Source organism: Mirounga angustirostris, unplaced genomic scaffold (assembly GCF_029215605.1).
Source record: "Mirounga angustirostris isolate CCGP_5_RB_7025 unplaced genomic scaffold, mMirAng1.0.hap1 SCAF_4, whole genome shotgun sequence".
Taxonomy (NCBI): domain Eukaryota; kingdom Metazoa; phylum Chordata; class Mammalia; order Carnivora; family Phocidae; genus Mirounga; species Mirounga angustirostris.
Window position 1 is genome coordinate 106564832 of NW_026991712.1, and position 24038 is coordinate 106588869.

Here is a 24038-nt window from a genome sequence, read left to right on the forward strand (position 1 = left end):
GGGGTGTCTCATTTCTCCTCCACATGGCCTTTCATCCTCTAATAGACTATAGCAGCTTCCTTACTCTGGGATCTCAAGTTAGTATTCCAAGAGGGAGATTGTAGAAGAAGCTGCGAGGTCCTTTGAGGTCTAGGCTCCAGAATTTGTACAACTTTACTTCTGCTATATTCTATTGTCCAAGCAAGTGATTTGCCAGCATAGATTTAAGTAGTGGTAAATTAGACTCTACGTCTTATGGGAGCAGCTGCAAAAAAATTATGACCATATTTACTTACCACTGGCTCATGATCACCTGCAGGATAAGTTCCAAACACCTCACTGTGGCACAGCAAAGAAAGCCTTTTTAAATCTGGACTGATTTTTTGCCACGTATACTATCTTCAGCCATAGAATTGCGTGTTATTCCCTAACCATGCTATGCGCTATATTTCCATGTTCTTCTTGCACATGCTGTTCCTTGAATAATATTGTTTTGTATAGAGGTGCCATAATATATTTACTTGCCATTTTTCGATGACTTAGATTGGTATCCCAGGTCTTCATTTTAACGCTATGTTAACTATTCTTGAGCACAAATCTTTGTGTACCTCTCTTAATTATTTCCTCAGGGGAAAAAAGTCTTAAAAGCACAGTTGTTTATTGAGTCAAAGATACGAACTTTTTTTTTTTTTTAAGGCTTTTGATACTTAATACCAAACTATTTTTTCAGAAAGGTTCCAGTTTGTACTATGAGCAGCAGGCTGTGAGAGAACCGAACTTACTAGAGAGGAAATAAGAGGTGCCTATTACCTCCATATCAAAAATGCATTTGTATTTCTTAACCATTAACCTCTCTCCTTGTATTTATTAAAGAAAATCTTATGACCTGAATTGGCTTGTTGTGTGTTTTGTAAGCAATTTTGATGAATAGCAGTCTGAAGATAGAGGAGCACTGTGAATCGGTTCAGAGCCACTTGTTACCCTGGAAAAGTGAGAGGATCCATACCTACTTCCTGTTGACCAGAAATACTTATTCTTGGGAATAATTACCATAAAGTATCACTTGCATCTAATTGTTATAAGAGTGGGGTAGAAATTCAAAAAGGGATAAACAATGGTAAGAGGAAGGAGAGGGACTAAAACTTAATGATAAGTTGGCAGAACATGGTTTGGACAGATGAAAATTTTTCAAGTTGTCTAGATACGGACCTACCTGATCGTTAGCCACTAAGAATGAGAAGAGTTACATGAAGTCAAAAGAGATCTAAGAACAGGACACTAATGGTTATTACAGTTTAATAACAGAAAACAAGGGGATCCAGCTAGCTGGGCCTTCTATGCCCTTGTAAAAGAGCATTATTTTGGAAGTTGGAAAATGGAGGTGCTGTGGCAGTTATCAGTAGGTCTGTGATGCTGATTTATTTAAGATTTATTTAAATCTTTGATGGTTATGAATGACGCTTATGCTTTTAAAAATTATAAAATACATTTTTGTCTGTAAAATGCAATAGTTTCTGCCTCTGCTTGAGAATATTTTCTCATTTTAGCTGTGAAAGTATCTGTTAGGAATACATTACTTATTTAATGAGACCATTTCTCATTTGTCTTTGAAGCTCTGCAGGGACAGATTGTTCAATTCAAACTCTCAGACATCGGAGAAGGGATTAGAGAAGTAACTATTAAAGAATGGTAAGTTGGGGCACCTGGCTGGCTCAGTCAGTAGAGTATGTGATCTCGATCTGGGGTTGTAAGTTCAAGCCCAACGCTGGGTGTAGAGATTACTTAAAAATAAAATCTTAAAAAAAAAAAAAAAAAGAATGGTAAGTTATTCTGAAAAAGATTTTAAGTCAATGTAAAAAAAATTTGTGTAAAAATAAATAGGAATTATTTAAGTTGAGAAACTCCTTTCTGTAACAATGCTTTTTTTAAAAGCAATAAGTTTAGTAAGTTTTAGTTTAATAGTTTGTGTTGCTAATATGTTGTTAATACAATTCATCATACATCATGACATTTTATTTGATGTAATCGCTTAAGGATTATCTTTTCTTTTAAAAAAATTTTTTCACTGCCCACCCCTCACTTCAGCTAAAAAAGATAAATCAGTCTGTAAAAGATGTTAACTTGATATGACCATGTGCTTGAATGACATTTGTATATGAACTATTTATTTCCAGACTATTTTAAAATCATGATAGAGTCTAAGCTCTTTACTAAAAATGACCTCAGTAAGAATGCCAGTACATTTGACTCACCATTCTGTTTACATATATTTTTAGGATAGGTTAAAATATAATACCAAAAGGTATCAATCAAAACATAATTTTTGGAAAGGTTCAAAGTTTTGCAAAAAAAGCCTTGAAACAGCCTCCTGCTGCCTTCATCATTCTTCTACTTTTCCTTCTTTTACTTTTTGGAAAAAAAAGAAACACCTCTGGGTAGTGAACTAATTTTTAAAGGTGTCTAGAAGTAGCAGTGAAGGGGCGCCTGGGTGGCTCAGTCATTAAGCGTCTGCCTTCAGCTCAGGTCATGATCCCAGGGTCCTGGGATCGAGCCCCGCATCCAGCTCCCTGCTCGGCGGGAAGCCTGCTTCTACCCTCTCCCGCTCCCCCTGCTTGTGTTCCCTTTCTCGCTGTGTCTCTCTCTGTCAAATAAATAAATAAAATCTGTAAAAAAAAAAAAAAAAAAAAAAATAGAAGTAGCAGTTAAGATGAATAAATAGAGGCTCTCTCACCATAGTTCTATACTGCTGAAGATCCTTTTAAGAATCTGATTCAGGGGCGCCTGGGTGGCTCAGTTGTTAAGTGTCTACCTTCGGCTCAGGTCATGATCCCAGAGTCCTGGGATCGAGCCCCTTATCTGGCTCCCTGCTCGGCGGGAAGCCTAGTTCTCCCTCTCCCACTCCCCCTGCTTGTGTTCCCTCTCTCGCTATGTCTCTGTCAAATAAATAAATAAAATCTTAAAAAAAAAAAAAAAAGAATCTGATTGAGCCACCTGTACTTTCTTTCTCTGTAGTTCTCACTATTATTACTTTGTAAGTTAGAAAAGAATAAGAACATAATTGTGCCTTATGGTTGTGTCTCTAGTGGCATTGTGGGATTAAGGAAAGCAGTGGATGTCAAATCAGAAGAGCTTGACTCTGAAACTTACTAACCATCTTGCCTGGGACTCATGTGGTCTCTACTGAGTATTGATTTTTTTTTTTTTTTAAGATTTTTTAAAAATTTATTTATTTGAGAGAGAGAATGAGAGAGAGAGAGCGAGCACATGAGAGGGGGGAGGGTCAGAGGGAGAAGTAGACTCCCTGCCGAGCAGGGAGCCCAATGCAGGACTCGATCCCGGGACTCCAGGATCATGACCTGAGCCGAAGGTTGTCGCTTAACCAACTGAGCCACCCAGGCACCCTGAGCATTGATTCTTAATGTGTAAAATGGGGGAAACAGAACTTACTCTGCCATCTCACAAGGGTTATTGAAAGGATCAAATAATGTAATATATAGAAAATGCCTTTTAAATCTGCAAAGTATTATGTACATTTATGCTTTTGATACCTTCTTTCTAAGACAAAGACTAGTCTTTGTAGATTTCAGATTTTTTTTAACATTCCTTAATTTCTACCTCTTATTAATTCTCTAGACACATATAGTTTTTGTTTTTTTGGGTTTTTTTGTTTGTTTGTTTAAGATTTTATTTATTCATTTGACAGAGGGAGACACAGCGAGAGAGGGAACACAAGCAGGGGGAGTGGGAGAGGGAGAAGCAGGCTTCCCGCGGAGCAGGGAGCCCGATGCGGGGCTCAATCACAGGACCCTGGGATCATGACCCGAGCCGAAGGCAGACGCTTAAAGACTGAGCCACCCAGGCACCCCAATGGGATTGTTTTCTTAATTTCTCTTTGTGCTGCTTCTGTAGTGGTATGTGGAAATGCAACAGATTTCTGTACATTGATTTTATATCCTGCAACTTTACTGAATTCATTTAGCAGTTCTAGTAGTTTTTTGATGGAGTCTTTGGGTTTTCTATATATTCGTATCATCTCATCTGCAAAAAGTGAAAGTTTTACTTTTTCTTTACCAATTTGGATGCCTTTTATTTTTGTTGTTGTTGTCTGATTGCTGTGGCTAGGACTTCCAGTATTATGTTGAATAAAAGTGAAGAGAGTGGACATCCATATCTTGTTCCTGACCCTAGGGGAAAGGCTCTCAGTTTTTCCCCAATCAGGATGATGTTAGCTGTGGGTTTTTCATATATGGCCTTTATTACGTTGAGTTATGTTCCCTCTAAACCTACTTCGTTGAGAATTTTTATCATGAATAGATATTGTACTTTGTAAAATGCCTTTGTCTGTGTCTATTGAAATGATCAGATGGTTCTTATCCTCTTATTGATGTGATGTATCAATAAGACTTCTGTTTGTTTGGAGTTTTTTTGCTACTGATTCAATTCTTTGCTGGTTGTCTGTCTATTCAGTTTTTCTATTTCTTCCTGATTCAGTCTAGGAATTTATCCATTACTTCCAGGTTGTCCAATTTGTTGACAGATAGTTTTTTATAATATTCTCTTATAATTGTTTGTATTTTTGTGGTGGGGGTGGTTATTTCTCCTCTTTCATTTGTAATTTTATCTATTTGAGTCTTTTCTCTTTTTTTCTTGATAAGTCTGGCTTGAGGTTTATCAATTTTATGGATTTTTTTTCCAAAGAACCAGGTCCTGGTTTCATTGATCTGTTCTATTGTTTTTTTTAATTTCTGTATCATTTATTTCTGCCCTAATCTTTTTTATTTCCTTCCTGCTGGTTTTAGGTTTTGTTTTTCTAGCTCCTTTGGGTGTAAGAGTAGGTTGTTTATTTGAGATTTTTTTCTGCTTCTTGAGGTAGGCCTATATTGCTATAAACTTCCCTCTTAGGACTTTTTTTGCTACATCCCAAAGGTTTTGGACCTTGTGTTTTCATTTTCATTTGTTTCTATATACTTTTTAAATTTCTTCTTTTATTTCCTGTTTGACCCATTCATTGCTTATTAGCATGTTATTTAACCTCATTATATTTGTGATCTTTCCAAATTTTTTCTTGTGGTTGACTTCTAGTTTAATAGCTCTGTGATCAGAAAAGATGCATTGTATGACTTCAGTCTTCTTGAATTTGTCAAGGATTGTTTTGTGGCTTAATATGTGATCTATTCTGGAGAATGTTCCATATGTGCCTGAAAAGAAGGTGTATTCTCCTGTTTTAGGCTGGAATGTTCTGAATATATCTGTTAAATCCATCTGGTCCAGAGTGTCATTCAAATTCATTGTTTCCTTGTTGATTTTCTGTTTAGATCATCTGTCCATTGATGTAGGTAGGGTGCTAAAGTGCTCTACTATTATTGTATTATTATCAGTTAGTTCCTTTATTTTTGTTATTAACTGATTTATGTATTTGGGTCCTCCCATGTTGGGTGCATAAATATTTACAATTATATCTTTTTGTTGGATTGTCCCCTTTCTTATTATATAATGTCCTTATTTGTTTGTTGTTACAGCCTTTGTTTTAAAGTCTATCTTGTCCAATGTAAATATTGCTACTCCAGCTTTCTTTTCTTTTCTTTCCCTTTTTTTAAGATTTTATTTATTCATTTATTTATTTACTTATTTTAGAGAGAGAGAGAGAGAGCACAAGCAGGGTGGGAGAAAGAATCTCAAGCAGACTCCACGCTGAGCCTGGAGCCTCTGCAGGGCTGGATCTCAGAACCCTGAGCTCATGACCCAAGCCAAAATCAAGAATTGGACCCTCAGCCACCTGAGCCACCCAGGCACCCCATACTCTCGCTTTCTTTTGGCATCCATTTGCATGATAGATGTTTCTCCATCCCCACTTTTTTTTTTTTTAAGATTTTATTTATTTATTTGACAGAGAGAGAGATAGCGAGAGTAAGAACACAAGCAAGGGGGAGTGGGAGAGGGAGAAGCAGGCTTCCAGCTGAGCAGGGAGCCCAATGTGGGGCTCGATCCCAGGACCCTGGGATCATGACCTGAGCCCGAAAACAGACACTTAACAACTGAGCCACCCAGGCGCCCCTCTCCATCCCTACTTTCAATCTGCAGGTGTCTTTAGGTCTAAAATGAGTCTCTTGTGGGCAGCGTATAGATGGGTCTTGGTTTTTTTTTTAATCCATTCTGTCACTCTATGTCTTTTGATTGGCATGTTTAATCCATTTACACTCCAAGTAATTATTGCTAGATATGTACTTTTCGCCATTTTATTACTTGTTTTGTGGTTGTTTCTGAAGATTTTCTCTGTCTTTCTTTCTTTCATGGTTTACTGGTTTTCTTTAGAGATATATTTGGATTTCTTTCTCTTTATTCTTTGCATACTTATTAGTGGTTTTTGATTTGTTGTTACCATTAGGTTTGTGTGTAACATCTTCTGCATATAGCAGTGTAAATTAAGTTGATGGTCGTTTAAGTTTGAACACATTCTTCTCTCCTTCCTCCGTTTTAGGTATATATTGTCATATTTTACATCCTTTTATTTGTGAGTTCATTGACTGGTTTTTTACAGAAATATTCATTTTTACTGCTTTTGTGTTTCCTACTGTCATATTGTCACTCTTGGTCTTCCTTTCCACTCAGAGTCTCTTAATATTTCTTGCAAGGTTGGTTTAGTGGTCATGAACTCCTTTAGTTCTTGTTTGTCTGGGAAATTCCTTATCTCTCCTTCTATTCTGAATGATAAACTTTATCACTAGCAAATTGTTGGCTGCAGATTTTTTCCATTCAGCACTTTGAATATATCATGCCATCTCCTGGCTTAGAAAGTTTCTGCTGAAAAATCCCCTGATAACCTTATGTGGTTTCCCTTGTATGTTACTGTCTTCTTTTGTCTTTCTGCTTTTAAAATTTCTTAACACTACATTTTGCCAATTTAATTACAATATGTCTTGGTGTGGATCTGCTTTTGTCAGTTTTGGTGGGGGTTCTCTGTGCCTCCTGGATCTGGATATCTGTTTCCTTCCCCAGATTAGAGAAATTTCCAGCTATTATTTCTTCAAATAAATTTTCTATCCCCTTTTCTCTCTCTTTTGGGACTCCTATAATATAAATGTTATTACATTTGATGGAGTCACTGAGTTCCTTAAGTCTCTTTTCATTTTTGCACAATTTTTTTTTCTTCTTTTGTTCAACTTGATTACATTCCATTACTGTGTTTTCTAGGTCATTAATTTGTTCTACTGCTTCTTCTAAACCCTGTTCATTGCATCAAGTGTGTTTCTGATCTTGCTTATTGTACTCTTCATCTCTGATTGTTCTTTTTTATCTCTGTGTTAAGGGTCTTACTGATGTCTTCCAGTCTTTTCTCAAGTCCAATGAATATACTTTTATGATTATTGCTTGAAATACGCCATCAGGCATGTTACTTATATCTCTTTCGCTTAGATCTCCAGCCATGGCCTTTTCCTGTTCTTTCATTTGGGTCAAATGTCTCTGTCTTCTCATTTTGTTTAAGTCTCTGTGTCTGTTTCTTTGTGTTAGAAAAGTCAGCTACGTCCCCTGTTCTTGAGGGTAATGGCCTTATGAAGAAGAGGTCCTCTAGTGCCCTGCCGTGTAGTGTCCCCTGTTCTCCAGGGCCTGGAGCTTCTGGGAGTGTCTCCAGTGTGTGTTGCATATGCTCTGTTGTTTTATCCCAGCCACTTCATCCTTTAGGCGCATTGTCTGCAGAGGCTGTCTTTGCCTGCTGTGGGCAGTATTTGGTCCCTGGCCTGACTATGGTGCATTTTAACTAGGTGTGCTCTGGTCTACTTGTGAAATGAGACCTGTTGCCATCGCTATCAGAACCAAGGCTCTGCAAAACTCCCAGATTGAGAGATACGGTGTTGGCAGGGTTTTGAGCCAGACTTTTTGGGGAGAGGGACCCACCATGCTGGGACTGAGGCGAGTGTGACCAGGAAGGGTGGTTCCACTGGAGCATGGGGTGGAGGAGGTGGTGGGACTTGGTGTAAGCATGCTAAGTAGTGAGTGTTGGCACTGCACTGCCTCCCATAGGTAGTCCTGTGCTTTTGCTAAGGGGTGGGGGAGGGAAATCGCACCTTCCAATTCCTTTGTTCCTGGAGGGGCTCTCTGAATGCTGCCTCTCTGGAATGTCCTCTAGGATGAACAAATAACCTCCCCACCTTGTGACCCAGAATATTCTTGAGGTCACTGTTTCCATGCTATATGTCTGCAGGCTGTTTGCCCTGCCTTCTCTCCAACAGTGGCCCCAATCAGTGCCTTCAGGCTCTATCTGAGCCAAGCCCACTCACCTTTACAACTCCAGGCTTTAAGCCCTGCTGGTTGCAAGAACTCCCGAAATCCAGCCCCTCTCACTTTCCAAGCCAATTATTGTGGGAATTAGTTTTCCCCATGTACTCCCCTGTGTGCTAGTCTGTCTCTCACCCTTCTCTGCCACCACAGCTACCTCCCAACTGCAGTGGCTGATCTGTTTCTTTCTCAAACCATGTCTCTGCACATCCTACCTTCATTGATGTGGCCTCTTCTCTACCGTTAGTTGTACAGTTTGTTCTGCTAGTCTTAAGATTGATTTCTGGGGTATGTAGGATGATTTGAGAGTTATCTAGTTGTATTTGTGGGACGAGATGAGCCTCGGGTCCTCCTGCTCTGCCACCATCTTCCCATCCTGCATGATATATTGTTTCGCATCCTTTTACTTTCAACCTATTTGTGTCTCTTGTAGATAGCATATAGTGGAATCGTTTTCTGAAATCCATTTTTCCAGGTTATGTCTTTTATTTGGCATGTTTAAGCCATTTACATTTAATGTAATGGATAAAATAAGATTCATATCTGCCATTTTGCTATTTGTTTTCTATATGTTTTATGTGGTTTTTGTTCATGTAGTTCTCCATTAGTGCCTCCTGTTATGATAAATAGATATTTCTACTGTACCATTTTAATTTCCTTGTTTCTTTTACTATATATATTTTTTAGTTACTTTCTTAGTGGCTGCCCTGTGGTTTAATAAAAAACAATGTAGTTTGGATTAATACCAACTTAGTTTCAATAGTACATTAAAAACGTTGCTCCAATATAGCTCTTTCCTTTCTTCCCTCCTTTTTTGCTATTATTGTCATATGTATTACATGTTTAAACGTTATAAGCCCATCAACAGTTTTTAAAGCATTGCTTTATGCACTTGTTTTGTAAATCAGAATTAAAAAGGGGTACAAACAAAATATAGTGTCTTGTATATTTACCTATGTAGTTATCTTTATTAGTATTCTTTATTTCTTCATGTGGATTTGAGTTGCTGTCTATTGTCCTTTTATTTCAGCTTGAAGGACTCCTTTTAGCATTTCTTATAGGGCAGGTTGCTAGCAAAAATTCTGCTTTAAAGGGTGCTGGGGGGATGGGTTAGTCCGGTGATGGGTATTAAGGAGGGCGCGTATTACATGGAGTACTGGGTGTTATACACAAACAATGAATCATGGAGCATTACATCAAAAACTAATGATGTACTGTATGGTGACTAACATAACATAAAAAAAAAAAAATTCTGCTTTGGGGCACCTCGGTGGCTCAGTTGGTTAAGTGTCTGCCTTCGGCTCAGGTCGTGATCTGGGATCGAGCCCCACATGGGGCTCTCTGCTCAGCTGGGAGCCTGTTTCTCCCTCTCCCACTCCCCCTGCTTGTGTTCCCTCTCTCACTGTGTCTCTCTCTGTCAAATAAATAAATAAAATCTTTTTTTTAAAAATTCTGCTTTAATTTATTTGATAATGTATTTATTTCTCCTTCATTATTTGAAGCATAGCTTTGCTAGATATAAGATCCTTGACTGACAGTCTTTCTTTTCTTTCAGCACATTGAGTATGTTATTCAACCACCTTTTGGCCATGGTTTCTGACTAGAAACCATCTGTTAGTCTTTTAAGAGTTCCTGTACTTGATGAGTGGTTTTCTCTTGCTGACTTTAAGATTTTCTCATTGTCTTTCAACAGTTTGGTTATGATGTGTCTAGATGTGGCTCTTTTTGAATTTATACTGCTTGGACTTTGTTGAGCTTCTTGCATATGTACATTAATGTTTTCATCAAGTTTAGGAAGTTTTTAGCCATTATTTCTTCAAAGATTCTATCTTTTTATTGACATTCTTTATTTGACGAGGCATCATTTTCTCCTGTGTCCCTTTAATTGTTTAGATATGGTTTCCTTTAGTTCTTTGAATATTTATCTTTTTTTTTTTAAGATTTTATCTATTTATTTGCCAGAGAGAGAGACAGCAAGAGAGGGAACACAAGCAGGGGGAGTGGGAGAGAGGGAAGCAGGCTTCCCACCGAGCAGGGAACCCGATATGGGGCTTGATCCCAGGACCCCGGGATCATGACCTGAGCCGAAGGCAGATGCTTAACGACTAAGCCACCCAGGCGCCCCTAGTTCTTTGAATATTTAATTGTTGATTTAATTTAACTTTAAAGTTAATTACTAACACTAATTATTGTTAATTAACATCTGGCATCCTCAGGGATGGTTTCCATTGACTGCTTTTTTTTCTCTACACGGGCCATACTTTGTTTCTTTATGTGTCTTGTAATTTTTTGTTGACAACTGGATATTTTACATGAAATAATGTGGCAGATATGTGGTAAGATATATGAACACCTTATTACACAGGTCTTCCTTTTAAGAACCTCTTGTTTGCCCTAACTTTTATCATTGCCTCAGCTAGCCATAATTTTAAATTGCTGTGGACTGTTTTCAGCAAACACCCTGAGGGAGCTGAGTCAGGTCAAACAAGAATAAGCTCTGTGGATGAAATTTTTCCAGAGAGCTGCCCAACAGTTCAAACAGTGACAGTTCTCCGGGAGTTTGGCTTTTTGTGGAACTCCAAACTTGGGTCTGCCCTTACTATGGCAGTAAGGCTGCTGATTTTCAAGACTAATGCTGAGCTGGGGAAAGAAGAATGAGAGTAGAAGTGAAAATAATAAAACTAGGGGGTGTCTGGGTGGCTCAGTCAAGTGTCTGCCTTCAGCTCAGGTCATGATCTCAGGGTCTTGGGATTGAGCCCCATGTTGGGCTTCCTGCTCAGTGAGGAGTCTGCCGCTCTCTCTCCCTGTCCCTCTGCCCTTCTCCCTGCTTGTGCTCGCCCTTTCACACACACTCTCTCTCAAATGAATAAAAAATATCTTTAAAAAAAAAAAATAAAGCTAGCTGTTTTTAATGAGGTTCAGCCACTTTTCCTGAATAGGTCTTTCTTGATTGTTGTAAGCCTTATTGTAATTTCTAGAATTCTGAAAAAGTCAGTTTTTAACAACTTTTGCCAGTATACTTGTTGCATTTATAGAGGAGCAGAATTCCAGAAGTCCTTAGTCAACCATTCTAGAAGTGTAAGTCTCCTATATGTGCTTTTAAACCTAGTTGCTATGTCATGGGTGATGTTTTATTATGGACTGAGAACTGATTAAGATAGGAAGACAAGGAATAAGAATGACTGAACAATTATCTTAATGAAGAATGGTGGTAATAAGTCAGAAATGTGCCAGATACATCAAGAATGGTATTAGAATAAAAATTATATGTTGTATTTCAGATTTGGTCCATTCTGCCTGTTCTGTTTCCTAAGAATATCTAGAAGAGCCTGGGGTGCCTGGGTGGCTCAGTAGGTTGTCTGTCTTGGGGAGCTGGGTCATGATCCCCAGGTCCTGGGACTGAGCCCCACGTCAGGCTACTGAGCTCCCTGCTCAGTGGGGAGCCTGCTTCTCCCTCTCCCTTTGTCTGCCACTCCCCCTGCTTGTGCTCTCTCTCTCTCTCTCTGTCAAATGAATAAATAAAACCTGGAGAAAAAAAAATATTTAGAAGAGCCTTATAAAGCATACCTAAGGTGATTAAGGAGAAAAAGGAACTCATATACAAGGACAGATTAAAATAATTCTAGAAGGAAAGACTGAGAGAACTCAATCCAAAATTCATGAAATTACAAAGACTATGCATTTAAGATATCAATTTTTGGACTTAATTATAGAATAATAGACAAACCTTAAAGTTTGATGAAGGCTAATATAAAATAATAAAAGGAAATAACATTTTAAAAACATATTTTTAGAATTTCTCCCAAGAAATGGGTGAGGCATAACACCTGAAAGTATAATTAAATTTTTGGACTTTAGATCTATGAATGGTTTTTAAATTTTTAGTATTTCTTGGGGATACATCAAGGAAATTCTGGAAGCATTTATAGTCTTTTTCTGAAACATTCTTCGGTGCACCATCTGGGACTAAATGATGTACTAGATGGATACTGATCTAATTCAGTGTAGCATTTACATTTTTAGGATGATTAGTATTATATACTTATAATTATTCATGTAAAAGTGTTTTGTGTCTTTTTCTTTTAGGTATGTAAAAGAAGGAGATACAGTGTCTCAGTTTGATAGCATCTGTGAAGTTCAAAGTGATAAAGCTTCTGTTACTATCACTAGTCGTTATGATGGAGTCATTAAAAAACTGTATTATAATCTAGACGATATTGCCTATGTGGGAAAGCCATTAGTAGACATAGAAACGGAAGCTTTAAAAGGTATTGTAAATGTGTTCATCTATTCTGCCAAATTGATTATTGCTGTCCTTTTGTTATTGGGTACCAATTAAAAGAGGTGTTAACTTTTAATAACTTAAAGGATTTAATTTGGTGGTTTAAAAACTGAAATTAGGAAAATAGAAAAGATCCTCTGTGATGCATGATTATCTTCTGACCAGTAACCATGTTAGAAACATATACATTAACACTTAATTTATCTGGAGGCCTGCCTTCTGGAAACCTTGGTGTTCAAAGAATCAACAGGCTTTCTCAGGAATTAAAGATTCAGGCCTTGAATCCTAGTCACTAATAAACAAAAACTGGAGCATGTGAAGGATTAAATGTAACAGTGGGATCGTTCTGTTTGCCTTTGATTCAAAAACAAAAACACTTGGGGTGCCTGGCTAAGTCAATCAGTGGAGCATGCAACTCTTGATCTTTGGATCGTGAGTTTGAGCCCCATGTTGGGGATAGAAATTACTTTTAAAAATTTAAAAATTAAATATTAAAAAAAAAACCTGACACTCTCATTGGTAATGGTTATGAAAGCCAAAGTTCCTGAAGAGAACTGGAAGAGAAAAGAAGGAAAATCATAATGAAAAGTGAAGAGACTAGCATTCAGAAGAAGCAGCGACTGTGGAACTTAGAAGCAGTAGATGTCCTGACAAAAGTGAATCCGTTGTGAAAGTGTTTCAGAGGAAAACTAAAACAGTAGGCTTTCCCAGTGAAGGCAAACTGCTGGCTTTCTACCCCAGAAGTTCCTTATGTGGCATTGTTGTGATACACTAAAGTTACGTCATCTAGGAAACAGCTTTGCCATCAGGGATTGGCTGGGGGGGATGGGGGGGCGTGGCATAAGTTTTGTGATGCCACCCTAAGCCAGCAATATTTCACATATTTCAGGGCTGAAATAGACATTTTAGTAGTGTAATTCAAAAGTACAGAAGAAGTCTGAATTACGGTGGCTGGTTGACTCATAGTTCTACAGACTCTATCATTAATAACAACAGCAACACCTAATGTCACAGTCATACTTCACAGTTTATAAAAAGTTTCACCATTATTTTATTTATCCTTACTTGTGAAGTATTTCAGTTTAACAAATGAAGAAACTAAACCTATAGAGGTTGGGCTATTTGCCCAATGGTCAGTGACAGAACCAAATTTAGATCTCGATGGCCTGTCTTTGTCCAGAATATTTTACACTATGACATGCTGCCTCCAAAAGTTGGAAGATGGCCTATTGAAGCCTTATTATTTATTAATCTCTACTATAAAAGCAGGATATGCACGTTGTAGCAAGTTATAAAATGCAGAAAACCAAAAATAAGAAAATGAAAACATTCTTGCTACTCAGAAATCACCACTCTTTAACACATTAGTGTTTATCATTCCAGATATTTTTCTAAGCACACACATATGCATTGAAGTAGTTTTACCAAAGTAGTGTATTGTGCTTACTGTATTCTAATCTGTTTGCTTAACTAGATATGTATTTTTGTGACAATACATTTTCATTTTCTCTGATAATCAGACTGTATTTAAATTTCCCCAGTTGCCCCCAAAGTGTCCTTGAAATTTCAATTGGTTTGTTCAAACTGGGGTCCAGTATGGCACTAGACATGGCCCATGGTCTCTTTTCACATGACTCATACTCTTTCCCATTTTGTTTCGTGACACTGACTTGTAGACAGGACTGTGTCATTTGTTTTGCAAAATGTCACATCTTTGGGATTTGTCTTGTTGCTCCTTCATGGTGGTGTTGGCTTGTTCTTACCATTCTTATAGTTCCTGTAAACTGGAAGCAAGTTTCAAAGGCTAGGTTCAAGTCAAATATTAGGCTAGAATACATCATGGATCACATTGTGTACTTCATATAGCTTCACATCGAGACACACATAACATCTGGATGACCTGCTATGGTGACGCTAAGTTTAAACGGTGAATTAGGATAATGATACCCTTGCCCCTCCATTGCTGTTCTGTTTTACCTTTTGCGACCTGAAAGTTATCTATGTGGTGTTACTTTGGCATTATATAGTTTATAGTCATTTGAGAATGCTTGCCTAAATCAGCACTTGCTTTAGGGGTTGTGGAATGATGATTTTTCGATTCTGTCATTCTTTTTACATTATTAGCTGGCATTATTCCGTAAAGTGGAGCTTCACCCTCATCAATTGGACCCATTAGTTACTCTGAAATACAGTTCCTACTGGAAAGACAGAATAAATGCTTAATTCTTTTCCCTTACCAAGGCGTTTCTTTTAATAGTGATACTAAATTTCCAGCTTTCTCTTTGTGTGTATTCAGTTGATTTGCTGTGTTAAATCTACTATAATCGTTCTTTTTCATGCTGAAATTGTTAATAGGAGTGACCCTTTCAGGGTGGCTTCTGTGTGTCCTTTTAACATGACCCTGTTAATTTTCAAAAGCTTCCTTTTGGCATGAGAAGATAATTGGGACTCACCTTGTATGTTCCCTACCCGAGATCTGGAATTATCCATTTCTTCAGGGCTCTTGTTCCTTTTAATGTGGAGTGGACAAGAGACCATAATCTAGGTAGTAGAGGTGCTTCCTATTATCTTGATTCCAAATTTCTATTGAAAGGCATGATTTAGGAATATTAAAAATGAAAAAGAATTTACCTTTTAAAATTACCTGAAACACAAAATTATTTTGATGGATCAGTGACTTTTTAAATTATTATTATTGGGGCGCCTGGGTGGCTCAGTCGTTAAGCGTCTGTCTTCGGCTCAGGTCATGATCCCAGGATCCTGGGATCAAGCCCCGCATCGGGCTCCCTGCTGGGCGGGAAGCCTGCTTCTCCCTCTCCCACTCCTCCTGCTTGTGTTCCCTCTCTGGCTGTGTCTCTCTCTGTCAAATAAATAAATAAAATCTTAAAAAAAAAAATTATTATTATTATTATTAAATTAGGACCTAAAAAGGCAAGAGGGTTATTATACTCTGGGCACAAACTGAGAGCACTGAATCCTAACCACTAGACCACCAGGGAGCATCAGTCTGGGCACAACTTGAGACAAGCAAAGACGCTGAACACTCTTATGGATATCATTAAATTAGAACACCCAGTCAAGTGCTCTAGACCACATTAGATACTAATCTAAGCCATCCAAAAAAATGAATTATTTATATGAACAAGCAAACAATTGAGACTTACGGGGTTTTTATTGTTTGGTTTTAGAGTTTATTTTGGCATTTCCAATGAGATTCAACTTAATAAGTCTTATTATATAGCAAAATACAAAGTCGAACTATTTCAGGGTAGGGTTGTTTTTTTCTAGAGAATTGTTTCACAAAAATTAATCTCCTATGTAGCATGAATGAATCTCAAAAATGTATGCTGAGTGAAAGAAAACAGGCAAAAAAGAGAACATGCTGCATGGTCTATGTACATAAAATTTTAGAAAATGCAAACTAATCTATAAGGACCAAAAACTGACGAGTGGTTGCCTGGGTATAAGGAATCTCTTGGGGGTGGTGGATATGTTCCTTATCTTGATTGTGGTGATGGTTTATGGGTATATACATATTTCAAGTTACCAAGTTTTATATTTTATGTATGTGCAGTTTATTGTATGTCTGTAAAAAAATGAGATTGCTTAGATTATGTTCAGAATAAAAATTATCTGTTAATATTCCTCATAAAGAGCTGATCATTTGCTAGCTATTCTGTTTTGTTTGCTAGTCAGAGTGTAATCTGAACAATTATCTTACATTGTAGTTTTATTTTGCATGTGTACCTTTTTGCTCTTATATTTACGTTTTATTGTATTTTTTTACTATAAGAATAAACTATGAATCATAACCTATATATAAGCAAACCTATAGAACAGTAAATTCAATTTAATAAGACATTTATATATGACTCTCTTTAATTTTAGAAATGGGAAAGGTTTCTAAATATTTTGTATACCTCTTAAGCAAGAATTTGTAATAATACTCAATTTGTTTATATTGTTTTTTGCTTTAGTGCTAGTAAAATGAATTACACTATATACTGTACTGCTATACTGTATTATACTATGCTATACTGTAATTATACTATATTGTACTATAGAAAATTACCAAACAAGAAATCTTTTAGAAGTATAAGATACATTATTTCCATTTTACAGGGGGAAAATAATTATAGCATAGAACTATCAAGGGTATAAGAGATCAAAACTAGACATCTTAATAGTAGTATTGGAAATTAATCCTGTCTTCCAGTGCTTGTTTAAATGATATTCTGTGGTACTGTCTTTTGTAACATGGTGTTGGTGTCTGCTTTTCAAGGCCAGAGTATCAGGATAATTCTGAGAAGGGAAACTATTTGTGATGTCCAAGTCCTACCTGTGAGTGCTTCGACTGTAGATAGACCTCTACTTGAAAAGAGCTTACTGGACTCACTTATGCCACCTTGTATGTGTGACATTTAGAAGGCATAACTGCTGTGCTCGCTTCAGCAGCACATTTACTACAAGACATATACTGTTAAAAAATATGTATTACAAGTTGAAATCCAGTTATTTAATATTATCAAGATTATATCAAAGCTATTCCATGTCTCAGTGTGTTATCTGCTGGAAACTCAGTTTTAAGTATATTGCCATGCATTCTTTTTACAGCTAACTTGGCTTTCTCTAGTCTATTTCACAAAGTAAGATGGTTCCTCACTTCTTTAAATAACTGAACTTTTTTATACCAACTTCTCAAAATCATTTGAGGGGAATCATTTGTTGTTTTTTTTTTTAACTGTATATGTTTTACTCCTTCCTAAAGTGAGGGTATTGAGTATAGCCTAGAATCTTTTTTTGATTCTGCACAAACATGCTAATGAACATTTATTATTCTGGAAACAATACAATTCTGCATCTGGCTTTTGGTTTTTCAGCCTACTCTATGAGTATCAGCTCCATTCTGCATCTAGAACACTGGGACTGAATTTCTAGCACTGTTCATATGCATATTTATGAAAATCTGCTATAACAACATAAACTAGGTGTCCCACAGAGTCTATAATCTATTTTTTTAAAGATTTATTTATTTAGATAGAAAGAGCATGAGTGGGAGGGGCAGAGGGAGAGGGAGAGAAAATCTGAAGCAGACTCTGTGCTGACCCCAACATGGGGCTCGATCTCAGGATCCTGAGATCATGACCTGAGCCAAAACCAAGAGGCAGAAGTCTAATCAACTGCACCACTCACGCACCACCCCACAAAGAATTTATAATATTAAAATGTTTACCAGGATTAATACAGTGTTCTGAGTTAAAGAAAAGCTCTTTCAGGGGTGCCTGGGTGGCTCAGTTGGTTGAGTGTCTGACTCTTGATTTTGACCACGTAGGGCTCTGTGCTAAGCACGGAGTCCACTTGTCCCTCTCCCTTTGCTTCCCTCCCCCCCTCAAATAAATAAATGAATAAATAAAATCTTAAAAAAAAAAACTTTGACATAAAACCATTCTAAGAATATAGCATGTCATTTAATTAAATTAAACTAAATACATAAATTGCAGAGTGTAATGCCTGGGCATAGTAAGTGGGCATGACGGTAGCTATAACTTAGTTTTTGTTCAGCCAGTTGTAGACTGAACTGATTGAATTAGCTGTTTCAATAATTTGATGTGAAAAAGAAAATACAGTGGGATCTCGTTGGTTTGAGTATCATCAGTTCTCAACTTACGATCATTTATTTAGGACCTAAACTAAAGTTTACATTTGTTCTACAAGGAAAGGTCTTCCTAAGCAGTTTTGCAGAGAGAAAAGTTTAAAACTTTTTATGAAAACAAATTGTTTCAAACACCCTTGAGTGCTTTAGTATTTCAAAACATTTTCTCTACAAGAATTTCCCCAATTAAGTGAATTAATTGACTACTTAGTACTTAAAATACCTAAGAATATTGCAACTTCAGTTTTAATATTTTTACTGATTCAAATTACTTTCTTATTTAGTTAATCTGAAATAATAGTTCTATTATAAATTTGCATCACATGGGGAATTCTGGCAACATTGACAGTTTTCATGACAAAAAGTGCTTATTTACCAGAGTTCTTTTGTTCTTTTAAACATTTAAGTAAGGCTTTTAAAACTATATTCTAAATGCACTACTGAAGAATAAAATCCCACATATTAGAGTATAGTGCTAAATCCTGAAAATCACTTTACTTGGGGGAGAGTTATGAAATTTTAGGTTAACCTTAACTCCATCACCCCTTAGAGTCTGTTTCTACATTGGTAAAATTGAGAAATATGCCCTGCATTCCTCTAACAGTGTTGTGATCATAAAAGGAGAAAATATGTATAAAAAAACTTAGAAAATGATTTAAAGTTCTGTGTAGTAAGGTGGTATTTTAGTGCTAAAGAGAGCTTTCTTCCAACAACTACCTGACTACTACAAATAATATATAATGTAATATCAGAATGTTTTTCAGAAAGGTAACAGTAAATTCAATGATCTTTTGGAAATATATAACTTGGGTATTTCTGGGCATCTATACATTTCTCATATTCCAGCAAATACACATTAATTCAGGTTTTATTTGGAATTCCTACAATTGAATCCCCTTGGTTTCCTTTTGCATCTTAGTTCCTAATGCTCATCTTTCTTAGTAGTTTCTCCAATAACTTTAACAGATGTGGACAATACTACAGGGTTTCTCAAATTGCAACAAAACTATACCTTGAACAATAAGAGCTGTGTTCTAGCTTCTGTGACCGCCAAGAAAATTTACTAGGGTCGTGAACTAATGGAAACAGCACGGGGCAAGGCAGCCCTAGGAATGAATCCCAGCTCTTCACTTTCTTAGCTGTGAGAAGTTAAGCCAGTCCTTTCACCTTTCAAGTGTCAAATTTTTTTAATCCATAGAATGGGATAATAACACCTATCTTACATAGTTGGAGTGCAGATTAAATTATGATATTGCATATGTAGTGCAGTATTTGACATATAATAGGTCCTTGTGGGGGAGGAAAAATAATTATCCCACTAACCTTCTGAGTTCTTAGCTGAGACTTCCTATAATAAAAGACAGATTAACAAGAGAAAAATAGAAGTTTATTAACACGTATACTTCATCTACACATGGGAGACACCCAGGGAAAGCTGAGTAACTCAAAGAGGTGGCTTTAGAGTTCAGGCTTAAGTATCATTTTGATAGGGAATGAGGAAGTGGGATGTTGGCTTCTTAGGGGAGAGTAAATAGTTTTTCAGGAAGATGAATGGGTCCTTAGAGAACAGATGGGAGGTATGACAATTTGGGCCAAAGTTTGAGTGTAGTGCTGATTTCTAGTCCCTCCTATGATGGGAGTCAATCTTCCCTGGTGGATGAAACTCCTGGGGAAGGGATTAATGACAGTTGAGTTCCTTCTGGAAGATCTGTCTTTAGGCACATGAGAGTTTAGGGAATGCCTTTCCCAGCATTTGCTGTTTTTCAGGTGCCTACAGTTCAAAATAATCAGTATACAAAAGTGTCATGTTTGGGGTGGCATACTCTGCTACCCTACATGCTCAATACAAGTTTTGTTTTGTTTTGCCTTCCTCACCCTTAGGGGATCTTTGAGAGCTCCACTGGGCCAGTTCATAGACCAGTGAGGAGGAATGACGAGATTATCTTTCCATAGGTACAGCAGTGAAGAATTGTTATTTGCTTTGAATGGAATGTCAGAGCAAATTCAGTTGCCTGCTTTCAGAGGCTTAGTCTCTAATTCATTCATTACCACAGAGATTTCTGCTGTACAGCATGGATTTCCAAGTATCAGACAATTAAATGCTCTCAAAAACTTTTTTATTTTTGGTTGCAGGAATACATGCTAATAGCCTGGGGTAGTTTTTCATCTATCTAGATTTAGAGAATAGACCAACCAAATTAGCATTAGCCATGAAAATAAAATCTTCCACAGCCTTCCTTAAGCCGTGTTCAAAGCAGAGAAAAATGTTACATGCTTTATTATTTTAGGAAAGCGTTTTAAGATTGTCACAGATTTTTTATATGATTTTTTCATGTCATTTGCCTCACATTTGATTCTTACTCTATACTATTTGTAAGTATAAATGAGAAATTTATTAGGGAAGTGTTTAAAATATAAAACGTTTAAAAATTTATTGAAGAAGCTCTCATTTTTTAACTTGTAGCTGCTGCATGATTCTAACAGAAATGAAGTAAACACCAGGTAATAATAAACATTCCACAGCACTAGGTGCCAATACCCCCCTCCTCCCCGCCCCGTTTGTTTCCCATTGTGAAGTTGTGTCTTCCCACTTTGAAGTAGCCTGACTAGTATGCTTTTGATTATATCTTTTAAGTTGAATTTATTTATATATTATAAGCCATGAAGCTTGTTTTTATTTTTTAATATTTTCAACTAAAGAGTAAAATTTCACCTTGTTGACCAGATTCAGAAGAAGATGTGGTTGAAACTCCTGCTGTGTCGCATGATGAACACACACACCAAGAGATAAAGGGCCAAAAAACACTGGCAACTCCTGCAGTTCGCCGCCTAGCAATGGAAAACAATGTGAGTTGTCTTAATATTTAAGTGTGAGGTTACCTAGAAAATACACATTTGTATCAATGAAAAGTTAGCCAACTATTCCATGAAGAGATGGCTCAAGGTGAGGTTAGAGAAAAATGATAATGTGTGTTACTAAAAAGTGATTGTTGCAGAAAAGCACCAGTGAGAAACAAGAAATTGCAAACTTACTACTTACATTAATTGAGCAGTGTGGTTTTATTATTTTTCCTTAGAGCCTAATAATAGTCAGGGCTACCATCTATTGCACATTTGTAAATCCTAGTGTCTTAGATCAGGTCCCCTAGAGGCCAGCTTGAGGCAGGGATTTGGATGCATGTGATGGATTGGTTGAGGGAAGGAACAACTTTTCTGGGAATGAGGGAAGCAGACAGAGAAAGGAAGAGAAGGGAAATGGGCTGGGCAAGCATGTGGTCTCAAGGATCTGATCCAGTGGGGTTAGGGAAAACCATTGAAATTGTACTGACTTGAGACATGGAGACCAGCCTTTTGAATTCCCTCTTATCAGTCAGTCATTTGTGCTTATCCCGGGCTAGGTGGCTCCCAGGTATTGAAATCAGTATGTACACATTATCTCATTTAATTTTTACAGTAATGCTGTAAGTTATGGGGGCTCTTTGGAGACTTGGAGAGGTGAAGTAACAGGTCCAGGGTCACACAGCAAACACAGTGGTGGAGCTAGGATTCTGTATTGAGGCTCTGTGACTCCAAAACCAGTACCCTTAATCATGATATACTGCCTCAACAATGATTGCGTCCATTACTTAAGCATATATATGAGTCAGACACTGTGTACACACACATTCTCTCTAATCCTCACAGCCATCCTGCAGGGTAGTTTGGATTATCCCCATTTTGCAAATGAGAAAGGGCAGAGAAGTTGATTAATTGCCTCAAATCAAGTAAGTAGCTGAACTGGGGATTTGAACACATCTGTTATTTTTCAAACTTGGGTTCTTTGCACTACACCCCATAATGCAGGGTTTTTGTCTGTTTTTTGAGAGAGGTAGTTAAGTTACAGTGGGAAAAAACAAAAGCGTACATTTTAGAAATATGTAATGAGTCATTAAAATGTTCATATCCCTTCAGTCACTTATCCTACCATTGGGAGACTATCCGAAGGAAATAATTTAGGATACATTCTTCCAAGTGTTTTATATAGTCAAAATGAGAAGGCATATACGGGTTCAAAATGAGGGATATGCTTGGGTAAATTATGTTAAAGATTTTATTTATTTATGAGAGAGAGAACAGGGGGAGGAGCAAAGGGAGAGGGATAAGTAGACTGCCCTGAGCACGGAGCCCAGCGTGGGGATCGATCCCAGGACCCTGCGATCAAACCAAGAGTCGGGGCACTCAACCAACTGAGCCAACCCAGGCGCCCCTGGGTAAATTATGTTTTAAACCCTTAATGAAAATTTATTTAGTGATTAAATGTGTTCAAATATGAAGACTATTTAGCATAATAGAAAATAGAAATAATGTGGAACACTACATTGGTAAGGGCATGAGATGAAAGATTGATGTTATGTATTACTTTGAAAGTTATAAAGTATTTTACTAATGTTTTTCTTAATTATATAGAAAAACTACTGGGGTACCTGAATGGCTCAGTCGTTAAGTGTCTGCCTTCGGCTCGGGTCATGATCCCAGGGTCCTGGGATCAAGCCCCACGTCGGGCTCCCTGCTCTATGTAGAGGCTGCTTCTCCCTCTGCCACGCACCCCCCTCATGCTCTGTCTCGCTCTCTCACTGTAGCTCAAATAAATAAATAAAATCTTAAAAAAAAAAAAAAAAAAGCAAAACTACCTGTAGCAATGCATGATTTTGCTTTCCTATACCATTTCTTTCTTTTTATTTATTTATTTATTTATTTATTTATTTATTTGAGAGAGAGAGAGAGAGAGAGAGAAACAGCATGAGAGGGGATAGGGTCAGAGGGAGAAGCAGACTCCCCGCTGAGCAGGGAGCCCGATGTGGGACTCGATCCCAGGACTCCGGGATCATGATCTGAGCCGAAGGCAGTCGCTTAACCAACTGAGCCACCCAGGCGCCCCTATACCATTTCTTAAAGATGTATCTAATAAGTAGAAGATTTGTATAATTACCAGAAATTACTAGATTACTTACTATAAATTACCTTTTCTTTTTTTGCAGTTTACGTATTTATGAATTGAGTTTGTTTTAAAATTAAAAACCAGTGTCATTTAGTTATTTGAAATTACCTAAAAATTATTTAAATCCTCAGTATTCTTTGTTATAAACTAAATGTTTGATATGATAAAGTCCTTTATTCTTCTGAAGTCATCCTTAGAGAAGCACTAACAAATGATGCAGGATTTAACCCTGAGAAATTAATAAACACACAGTAAGTATGAGGCTATCATCTAAGCTTATGTGTCTTTTTATTTAAGCAGAATTAAATTTAATGAGATACTTTATCTCTGTACCAAACATAGAAGGGGATTAAATAAAGCCAGATCACAGTGTTTCCAGAGAATCATGAACGTTTTAGGTTCCTGGACCCAGTTCCAATGTGTATTTTGGGGCTGGGGATGGTTCCCACAACAACAAGCAATTCTCTGGACACCAACTGGGTAGCTACAATTCAGGTCAGTTCTGACACAGTCTGTTGCTAGTGTCAGAATTGGCAGGTTAATGATTCATTCCTGCAAGACTGCCCACCCTCCCCCAAAACACTTGAGATGCTCAGGTGATAACCTATGCCTCTGACCAGCTGGCTACAGACAGGAGTTTCCATTGACCCCCCTCCAACTCAGCATGCCAATCGCAAGCCTGGTTATTACCTGTACTTCTGACCTATTGGCTATGGATGAGAGGTCCCCACAATCCCCTCTTTGGGTTTGATTAATTTGCTAGAGCAGCTCACAGAATTTAGGAAACCCATTTATTCACTAGATTACCGATTTATTTTTTTTTATTTTTTATTTTTTTTTAAGATTTTATTTATTTATTTGAGACAGAGAGA

General features: G+C 37.2%; 1 protein-coding gene across 7 annotated transcripts in view; it reads left to right on the forward strand.

The window, feature by feature from the left end:
• The window catches only part of DBT (dihydrolipoamide branched chain transacylase E2), a 48117-nt gene that overhangs the window by 7829 nt on the left and 16250 nt on the right, over window positions 1-24038 (forward strand). For 3 of the 7 annotated variants that reach the window (XM_045897102.3, XM_064588759.1, XM_064588758.1), the window contains 3 exons: window positions 1593-1668; window positions 12340-12521; window positions 20914-21035. In XM_045897102.3, coding sequence (XP_045753058.1) covers window positions 1593-1668; window positions 12340-12521; window positions 20914-21035 — 380 coding nt within the window. Of the gene's footprint in view, window positions 1-1592; window positions 1669-12339; window positions 12522-20652; window positions 20691-20913; window positions 21036-24038 lie in introns of those variants that run through there. The other 4 variants (XM_064588761.1, XM_054512716.1, XM_054512717.1 and 1 more) reach the window with 4 other exon arrangements.